At 49.4% G+C, this 10,549-nt stretch overlaps 1 protein-coding gene across 1 annotated transcript in view; it reads left to right on the top strand.

Moving 5' to 3' along the window:
- The first annotated feature begins 3,237 nt into the window (after nt 1–3,237).
- The window catches only part of UBE2E1 (ubiquitin conjugating enzyme E2 E1), a 76,450-nt gene continuing 69,138 nt past the window's right edge, over nt 3,238–10,549 (top strand). The window contains exons 1-3 of the mRNA XM_072726736.1: nt 3,238–3,699; nt 4,842–5,026; nt 8,912–8,962. Coding sequence (XP_072582837.1) covers nt 4,875–5,026; nt 8,912–8,962 — 203 coding nt within the window. The 5' untranslated portion in view covers nt 3,238–3,699; nt 4,842–4,874. The remainder of the gene's footprint in view (nt 3,700–4,841; nt 5,027–8,911; nt 8,963–10,549) is intronic.

Below are 10,549 nucleotides of genomic sequence, written 5' to 3'. Positions count from 1 at the left end.
ACAGAGATATCACAGTGTTGCATGACTTGGGCTTCTGTAACTGGGTGCATCTTTTAAATGTAAATTGAGCATTCCTTTCAAAGCACCCAATGTATTTGTATGTATTTGTTTGCACAAGCATAGCTGACCACAGAGTGGGGGGAGTGGGGGAGGGGGAGGGAGGGGGGAAATTTTCGAGGCATACCTTTTGGTTTCTTTAAAATAATATAGCATGAAAATATATTGCCTATTTAAAATATACCCAGAAATATGAAATAGGTAAATGATGACGATTATCCTCAGGATTGGGAGTAGGGAACTTCAGTAGTGGTCGTTTTAAGTAAATGCTCTAAGAGTAATGATTCCTTTAACTTGCTTCCATTTTTCCATCTGTCCTGATTGCTAATAAATTCTTGAAAATATTATCCGATTTTTTTTTAAAGGCTTTTATTTTTGAGTACTCTCTACACCCAATGTGGGGCTCGAACCTATAACCCAGAGATCAAGAGTCGCTTGCACCACCTACTGAGCCAGCCAGGCACCCCCAGAGCTCTTTTATATTTGATACATATTTTTTAATGTAATTGAGGCTCCCTCCTCCCCCACCCTCCATATCATCTGTAGGCAGCATGAGCCATAGCCACAACTGTGCCACCAACTCACTGCATGACCTTGAACAAGACATGCAAACCTTTGCCTTAATTTCTTCATCTGTAACACTAGGAATTTGAATTTAAATATATCTTAGGCCCCTTCTGGCAAATAAAATTCTATGATTCCTTGACGCTCTCTCATAGGAAGTTATTTATTTATTTATTTATTTATTTATTTATTTATTTATGATAGTCACAGAGAGAGAGAGAGAGAGAGAGAGAGAGAGGCAGAGACATAGGCAGAGGGAGAAGCAGGCTCCATGCACCGGGAGCCTGACATGGGACTCGATCCCGGGTCTCCAGGATCACACCCTGGGCCAAAGGCAGGCACCAAACTGCTGCACCACCCAGGGATCCCTCATAGGAAGTTTTTTATATTTGTCGTCAATTCTAAGTCATAAAGTCTCCATGTACTAACAAGATTCCTGAGAATTAATATCAGGGTGGGATTATTAATAATTTACTTTCCATAACAGTTAACAAACCATCTTTATTAGAGATCCGCATTTGATTCTTCTGACTCTGCCAATCAGTACGGCACTTGCCCTTTATAGACAAGGAAACTGAGGTTCATAGAGGTCAATTTAACTCCTTAGGCCTGGTAATGTGTGTATAAGTAAAACTGGAAGGTTGTAAATAAACTTTTAGTTTCTTATGACTGAGACAACTGTATATTTAAAATAATCTGATGTAACGATGAGTCTTCTGAGAACAGTGAGTTCTTTTCTAAATATTTTGAGGTTTTGATTCTCTCTCAGTGGGTCATTCTCAAACCATAAAGCACTAACCAGTGTTAGAGATAAGGACTAGTACACAAAACAGGGCTACTATCCTTTTAGACTGATGGTTGGGAAAACACTTCTCTTATAGAGGAGGAGCCCTCTGATTACATGATTTATTTCCCCAGGGATGGATCCAACCCAAGCATCAACAATGAAACACAAACTCCTATGTTCAGGGATTTTTTTTTTTCTTTAAATATTATCCTATTTAGTATCCAAGTATCCAACGTATGCAAACCAAAATTTAAAAATTCACCTTCCTAGTCATATCAGCAAATCAAACTTTTTATTTTCCTGTGTTCTCTGCCAGCTCTCGTCTTTATACATATAATTTTTTTTTTTTTTTACCGGTTGTGCTTATAGTGTGTACGTGTATTATAAGGTGTCAGAAACTCACATTTTTGTAAGAGGAAGTCTCAATTTTGATAACTTATTTTCTTCATCCCAATTCAGTTTAATTTCATAGTTGCTTATTGTTTTCTCTTGAATTTATCTCTTCTTCATGAGAAGCACAAAAAATACACAACCTGGTTTAAGAGAGATTTTTTTGGTTGTTTTATTCAAATAACATACAGCAGGGAATGTCATTTAAAAAATATACATATACTCTACCAGGAATCCTGCAACCAAACACTAATGTGTGGCAATCTTTCAAAATTTCTATGCATTTGAGTGACTAAGGGACAGCTCTGTCTGAAGGTGGGAGGTAGGAGGCTGAAATGATGACCTATACAGTTTTTCCCAGATTTTGGACTTCTTGATTCTGTGACAATTCCTGGTAGATACAGGTTTCCTGGTAAGGATTAAGGAACATGCACGATTACTTTCTGAGTCCTGATAAAGTTGGAGTTTGAATGTAGAGAGCTAGAAGGGGTTCAGGTGGGGGGTAAGAATGGTTGTTTTCCCGTTTAGTGGATTTGCCATAAGCTTTATACCTGTTGTGTGCCCTGTGGTAACAGAAGCCACTGTTGCCATGGAAAAGGATGGCAATTTGAATGAATTTAGAGTGGCCCATGGAAACCTGACTCGAGGTCTCCTTGATGTACCAGACCCTATATATGTGGCACTGCACGTATATCTTCAGTTTCCTTCAACTGAAATGAGAAGTGAGAAACTAAATCATAATGTGATACATTAATCTTTTTTTTTTTTTTTGATGGCTTAATCTTGGTAAAAATGCTAAACGAGGAACAATTCAGAAGAACTCCTGATTACTCTAAAAACATTAAGTTAATTTGAATAGCATTTACGTTATCGTTGAAACTGGTACCAGAGTCCCCAAACTTTTGATCCAATTTCCAAAAGTCAAAGTGTCTACTTAGACGGACACCAAAAGTCCGAAACGCAACCTAATTCCGCAGCAAAGGGGTTTTTTTTTCCCCCCAAGTAATTTCTCACATTTGTGAGCCTGTTACACGTTGGTTTTACCTGTCACGGATCCTTTGTATCACTTTTACAGAACACCACCACTTTTAATAAAAAGTGACTGAAAGGATCTAAAATCGTAAAATTGCACGTGCCCGAGCAGAGCAGAAAGCTACGCTGAGCTCTTCCCTCACAGGCGAGCCCGAGCCGACCTCTGCTCCGCCAGGTGACCCGCCCAGGCGCACGCCAGGGTCAGCTCCTAGGCAGACCCCGTCGCGGGGCTTACACGGGCCACTTTTTAGGGAGAGTCTCCCCAGCCTCGTCGAGTCCAAAGTCCTTGCCATCAAGCTGCTACCTTCCCCACCAGTGTGTCACCTCCCCTTCCCAAAAGCCCTTCTGGGGAAGAACTTCCTCTCGCGACCGCCCCAGTGCACACAGTCCCCGCCGCTGCCAGCGCCCCCACCTCGGAAGGGCCTCCCCTCTCCAGCCCGGGACCCGGGGCCCCCGAACCACTCGGGAGAGGCGCCCCGGCCCCGGCCCCGGCCCCCGCCCCGGCCCCCGCCCCGGCCCCGGCGTCCCGCGGCGCCCGGTGGGGAGCGGGGGAGGGGCAGGGACTCCCGGGGCCCCCGCGCCCCCCCGCGCCCCCCCGCGCCCTCCCCGCGCCCCCCCGGAGGTGTGCGGGGGGGAGGGGAGCGCGGGTGGGTGGGACCGGGCCGGGCGGGGAGGGGGAGGGGAGGGGAGGGGAGGAGGAGGAGTGTGTGTGCGAGCGTGTGTGGCTGGGGGAAGCCATTGCCTGTTTAATAGTTGCTGTTGCTGCACTTCCGCTTCTCTCCCAGCGAGAGAGACACGAGTGGCCAGGCCCAGCCGCAGCCGCAGCAGCAGCCGCCGCGGCGGCACGGAGGAGCCAGACACAAAGAGAGGTACGGGGATCCCCCCCGCCGCCCGCCGCCCCCCGGCCGCGCCGCCGGGCCTCGGGGACACCCTCGCCGCCTCCCCGACCCGCGCCTCCCGGGCCGCCGGGCTCGGGCGGGGGGGCGCGGCGAGCGGCCGAGGAGCCCCGGGGGTCCGGGGCCCGCCCGCGGGGGATGGGTAGGGACCCCGGGCCGCGCGGGGTGCGGGGCCCGCCTGCGCCGGGGCCGGGGGGGCGTCGCGGCTCGAACTGTCAGCGCCGCCCCGGGAGCCCCCCGCGGGCCGCCGAGGGGGCCGGGGGCGGGGGCGGGGGCGGCGGGGAGCCCCGTGCCCCGGGCGGGGGCCCGCGGGATTGACCCCTCCGGGGCGGAAGGGCTCATTGTTATTCCTGCGCCGAGGAGGCCGAGGCCCCCCCGCGCCCTCGCCCCACCCCCACGGGGTGGCAGCCGGGCGTGTGCCCGGGACCCCCGCCCCGGCCGCGCAGCCCCGAGCCGCCGGCCGAGCCGCAGGCCTGCGGGGAGAGGCGTCGGGGGCGGCGCCGGGGGGCCTCGGGCCTCGTCGCCCCGGCCCCCTCGGGCCGCTCCCTTCCCCCACCCGGGCACCCGCTCCTCGCCTCCGTCCCCCCGGGTCGGCTTCCTCTCTCACTCCTCTCCGCCCCTGCGCTCCTCCCGACCTCGCTAAACTCCACTCCTGCCCCCGCTGCCTGGCCCCGGCCGCTCGCCCCGCGCCCCCGCGCCCCCCGCGCCCCCCGCGCCCCCCGCGCCCCCCGCGCCCCCGCCAAGCCGACCGAAACCGCCCCGGGGCCGGCGCGCCGCCGGGACCGTCCCTCCGCGCCCCGCGGAGGCGCCCCCGCCCCCTCCCCCCTCCCTGCCCCGAGGGGAGCCCCCGGGGGGCACGGGAGGGGCCGCTCGCCCGCGTTTTCCCACCGCGTCCCCCACTCGCGGCCAAAAATAAACAAGCCGCGTCCGATTTGCCGAAGCCTCGATGGGCCTGAAGACTTTGAGGGGCGGGTGGAGGGCGGCGGGCGGGCGGCGGGAGGGCGGCGGGCGGCCGGGGGCGCCCCTGGCCCAAGCCCTCCTGACAGCACCCGAGTTCCTGCTTGGCGCTGACTGCACGGCCTGGGTGTTTCTGTTTTGTCTCCCTCCCCCTGCAGGGGCTGTTTGCGGGGTGGGGTGGGGGGTTCGCTATGTCGGATGACGATTCGAGGGCCAGCACCAGCTCCTCCTCATCTTCGTCCTCCAACCAGCAAACCGAGAAAGAAACAAACACCCCCAAGAAGAAGGAGAGTAAAGTCAGCATGAGCAAAAACTCCAAACTCCTCTCCACCAGCGCCAAGAGGTACCGTACTCCACCCCCACCCCCCTAGGCTTCCTATTTTCCGAACTGCCTCTTGCTGCATTTGGTCTGCCTCCCATTGAGGAGTAGCTCGAACGCTCCTCAGGGTTTGCGTGTTGTTAAAAAGGAAAAAAAAAAAAAAAAAAAGGGCCTCGGAAGCTTTAATTATTTTACTCTATTGCCTCTGGTTTTTTTCTTTTAGTCCACGTGCAGCTGTTGTGGCTTGCCTCTCATTTCTTGCTGAAGTTTGTAAGAATCTTCATTACTTTTATCAGTGACCCCCAAAATCTGATTTCAGATTACTTGTTCTATTAATCACTAGCGTGTGACCCTTCTCAAGGCTGGCATCCCACTTAATTACTAATACCTGCCCAGACAACTCTATCAAAACGAATTCTGTTACCATCTTGGTTTCTCCTCACCTGTTGCGCTATGATCTTTTTTTTGAATAGAGCTTTCTCCACAAACTGCATAATGAATAACTCCTATTAGTAGGGTAAAAAAATGTAATAGGTGGAAAATGTTCTCAGAACTTCCAAGAGATTCTTCTGATTTGGAGAGTTGAGGCAAGCAAATCCATAGATGATGTATAAAATGGGTATTCTAGCTTATTTGGGGGGGGGGATTCTTTTTTTTTCTCTTCAAAATCTTCAATTTTGCCAAATTTCAGGGAAACTCATTTTTTTCATGATACATCTTCTCATATTGCTGTAAAAATTTTTGGTTCTTTTTCCAAGTTGAATTCAAGCAGTGGCTCGTTTTCCTTACTCTTCCTCTTAGGTCTCTGGAAGAACATACTTTTTTTTTTTTTTCCTTTGAGGATCCTTTAGTAATATTCTCTGATCTCCATGACCCTTAATTTATAGCAGATTGCTGGGAACCCCCATGCCCTTTCATAAATCCTCTGCTCTCAGGTGGACAGTCATTAAACTTTAAAGTGGCAAACCAGAAAGATAGCAAGGAATATAAATGGTGGATTAAATAGGGGTATCTTTTTTAAAAAAAAACGTAGAAAAAAATGGAATGTGAGTCTTTAGTCTCCACTGAGTAGTGAGCCTAGAACTCAGAGTTTGAAAGTTTGTTCTGTCATTCTCCCAGAAATTTGAAAAGTTGGAAAAGTGCTTTGGTGGCTTAACCATGGGGGGATGAGAGAGTGGCTTTAGCTTATTCCAAATAGTGTAGCCATCTAGAGTTAAATGGCAAGATGTCTTAGCAAGATTGTTCTTTCAGAGGGGTGGTTTGATGGCATCTCCGCTTCCAAAGAATCCTAGCTGGCCCTCGTTGATTAGTCCTGTGCTGGTACTCCCAGAACCTGGCATCTACCCAGGCCACTTTGGATGGGGCTTTCCTTAATGTCCCCAACTCCCTACCCTTCCCCACCACGACCTGCAGTACCTGTGCTCCCTGACCCATGCTGGAACAGCTTTTGGCCTGACCTAAGGCAGGATATTTCCCTTAGGTCGTTAGTATTTTTTTGTGCACCAGTATATCATTGGCGCACATGAATAGATTTGGGGATAAAAGCACAGGTGTCAAATATAAAAGTCTCCTTGGTGTCAGCAAGTTACTGAGGGGGATTTTTCATTAGACGGAATTTGTCCATTTATGATAAGTTAAAAAAACTTATTTGGAAATGCCTGGGAAAGGGATCGGCAGGTGTACAAAAAATGAAAGGTGGGAAGCTACCAAGGATAATTTTACCTATAAAGTTAACATCAGTTTTTAGCTCCCTGGATATCGTGTTGAAAGATACGATACACTTAACAGTGTTGAAGCAGAGCTAAGGTTAATAGTAAAGGCAAAAAATGGAAAGGGGGCAGTGTATCCAGGAAAGAATAAAGGCGAAATTAATGTTGGTGAGACCCTATAATTGCTTCTCAGCCTTTTGGCTAAGATCAAGTGGAGACCCTATAGAAGCTGCTCTGTGAAATACATTGGCTTGGAAGGGGCACATATACCAGGAAATAGAACAAAAAAGGAGTCTGAATTGGTAGACAAAAAGTTACTTAACTACATACTGTAAAGTGGTTTCCTTTCTAGTCCACAGGAGAGGAAAAGCCCCTAGTGGGAGTGGCCTGGACAAGAATTATTCTGTGAAACTTAGGTATGAGTGACTTACAAATCTTTTGTCAGTATTGTGCAAATGGTAGTTGTACAGGTGAAGTGGTTAAAGCTGTCTGGTATTACAGGCTGAAGAAGTAACTACCTTCTCAGTAAGTGTAGTAGAGGCTGGTTTGGCAAGGAGCAGTGCAGTCAGTGTGTGTTTTTATGCAGTTGTGCTCAGGTAAAGGATATTTTTGGCTATGTACATAGGTCTTAAGGTACAGCCATTTAACAGATGCAGATAAAGAATCAGGAAACCAAGATTCCAAACTTGTAGTCTAACATACAGTAATGAGTCAAACAGCCCCAGTGTTAGGGAATGTCTCAACTGAAATGCTTATTGGTAGCAAAAGAATTTAGCAGGACACAGATGTAAGTAGGTATCAGTAAAGACTGTGAGCAAACCTCTCTCTAACACTGACCAGATTTGTGGGGGACAGGAAGTGTCCTCCAATAGGAAGGTTTAAAGAACTTCCCCAATCATCACCCTTAATTTCTCTGAACTTACACATGGAAAAAAACAAATGCCTTCTAACACCCACTCCGCATTGCATCTACCCAGCCTATCTTCCCACCCTCAGAAAACCTTTGGATAGAGACAAGCATCCATCGTGATTGATTGCCTTAGAACGTGTTTGTGTTTAGTTTTTTACTGCCGTGCTACCTCCTTGTGATTTTTTTTTTTTCGGTTGTATCATAGCCCTTTAGGGTTTTATGTGATAGGAGCAAAAAAGGTTATAAAAATAGAAGGCACCATTTAGCAGATGGAAGAGGCTTAAAGGCCTCAAACTTTGTCGTATTAATTGATGCTCCAAGCGCCTAGGTAAGCAGACAAAGGCCAGGGCTTGGTGTGAACTGCCTGGTGGCGTCGGCCTAGGGGTGGGGGATGGGGCTCTTTGTGAAGTGGTGGGTCGGTGCGGAGAAGGGGGGCTGCCCCGGGCTCTGTGTCCACCGTGGGATGGGGAAGGACGGGAGCAGACCCAAGGGAATTGAGGATAGCCAGGAAAAAGTAGGTCCGGGAAGGGGTGCGGGAGCCGACGGGGTGCGGGACGGAGGCTGGGTGCACCTGTGCGGGCCGCCTGCGGGTGCCCGGCCTCGCCGGAGGGGCGCCCGGGGCTCCGCGCGCGGCCTGGGGCTGGGGATCCCGGGATCCCGGGGCTCGGAGGAGGCGGTCGGGGCGGGGCGGGCTCCCCCCCCCCCCCCGCGGCCCGCGGCTGCACCCGCCGGGCAGGCCGGCCCGGGCCCGAGGGGCCTCGCGGGGAGCGGCCATGTTGGCGGCGTCACCGAGGACGCGGGGCGGCCTGGGGGGGCGCGCGAGGGGCCGGGGTGACCCGGGCGGGGGCGGGGGCGGCGGCGGGGGCCGGCCCGGGCGCCCCGCGGAGGAGGCGCGGCGGGCGAGTGTGCCCGGCACGTTCTGACGCGACTCGGAAAACGAGTCCGCGAGCGACCAGCCTCACGACGATTTCCTAAACGGAAAACCCCGAGAAATACAGCTGCCTCGGTGTGCGAGGCACGACCGGAACCGAAACCTCCCCGGGGAGAGCTGGGGACCCCGGGCCGCCAGCTCACGGCCGGGGGGAAGAAAGTTGTTTTTCCTCCCGTAAACTGCGGCCCGCCGCCCGGGCTGTGTAGCGCTCCTCCCTCGGCGGCTCCCGGGCCCCGGGCGGGCCTGCGTCCGTCCGTCCGTCCTCCCGTCCTCCCGTCCGCCCGCCCGCCCGAGCGCCCCGGGGCGGCTGCCAACGCCTTCACGTTTCTTGTGTTTCTCTCTCACTTCCCTGACTCCAGGATTCAGAAGGAACTGGCCGACATCACTTTAGACCCTCCACCCAACTGCAGGTGAGCCTCCTTTCACGTGGTTTTTTTTTTTTTCTTTTAAAAAATTCTTGTAAGCTTTATTTTGGGGGTCTTCTTTTTGTCATTAAAAACTTCTGCTTTTAATTTTCCGTTAATGCTTATTTTGGGGTGGGGGGGGGGCTAACATCAAGTAACAGCTGCAATCGATTGGCCTGGGAGTCATGGTCTGGTGAGCTCTGACCGTCCGCGCCGTGCTGGAGAGCGGCGAAGGACCTACCGCGGGGACACTTGCCCGTATATAAGACCAGGCCGTGAAATGAATTTAAAGGTGTACACTTGCCTGATCCTGAATCTGGGATATGTCATTAAGGGATGATGTAAAACGTTCTTAGAGACTCAGGTACATTTTGGTTCAGAAAATTGCTTTGCCATCTTAATCTGTTACTCAAGCGCTCTGTTAAGCTAATAGAGCATAGAGTTAAACACCCAGCGGATCCTCAAACCTCATTGTATATATAAATTTTGTATTGGACTTTAGCAGATCAATTCAGGAAATAATCTGTGGCTTTGATGAAAAGGTTTTATTTTTGAAATTTTATAGATTTAAGCTCATCCATGGGGATGCTTTTTTTTTTTTTTTTTTCCCAAAATTGCTTCAGACTCTATACATATGTGTGTTTCAGTTTCAAAGCAATTTGATACCAGCTTTTTGGAGCGTTTGCTGATTATTTGATTTTATTTAGAATAGCTATTTTGCTACTGTTGGCACGGTGGAAGACTTGGATTTTATTAAGTCAAGACTGAAGTGAGGAAGGACTTAATATGTTGTAATAGAGCCATTTATTTAAGGGAGATCAAATCTGTTACTCTCATAATTTAAAAATTAGGTATAACATTTAACCTAATTTTCAGTTCTCAGGATTAGCAATGAAATGGGATGTGACATTTCAGAAGTGTTCTAAACTTCGAAGAAATTACAAGAATTAAAATATTTAATGGCTGTGTGTAGAATTTAAAACAAGCCTGTTGGAAATATTCAAGTTGAAAAACTAAATGAAATATTTTGTTAACACTGAACTTTCTGAAGTATGGTTAATGGATTAAATGGAAACTTTAATATTGCCATTTTGGTTACATATGTTCTTAATGTTGGTCAGGTGTGGAATAGTCTTTCAAAAATTTTGTCCCGTTTTGTAAGGAAAGTTGGGAGTTTCAAATGCTCTTAAACTATTGTTTGTAACTGAACCACTTAATTAGTCTTAAGGATTTTTCTCATGGCTTTTTAAGAATCTTTAAACTATTGAGAAAGTGGAGAAATAAGTAAGGAGTAGGGCTGTGACGTTTTACTTTTCTTAGTGGAATCGTTGTTTAGATGGAAGCCTGTAGCTTCCCTTGGTCGCTTGTGTTGGATCCTTGGGCATTCTCCATGGTATATACATGCTGTGTAGTTACTGCTCCTGTTTGGTATTGTGCCTCTTGGGAGTTCAGACAACTTTAGCTGATGAAATTACAAAGTTTTTAAAGCTTGTTTTAAAACTAATAACATTCATCAGAACGTAATGGTTTTCTTGCAAATATGTGCAGTCAAGTTTAAAGTTTGTAAGCGCTTTGAAGATTTTCATGGGATTA

This window comes from Vulpes vulpes, chromosome 11 (genome assembly GCF_048418805.1).
Source record: "Vulpes vulpes isolate BD-2025 chromosome 11, VulVul3, whole genome shotgun sequence".
Lineage (NCBI taxonomy): Eukaryota > Metazoa > Chordata > Mammalia > Carnivora > Canidae > Vulpes > Vulpes vulpes.
Note: the sequence above shows the minus strand (reverse complement) of the source record. Positions and strands in the feature narration are given on the sequence as shown.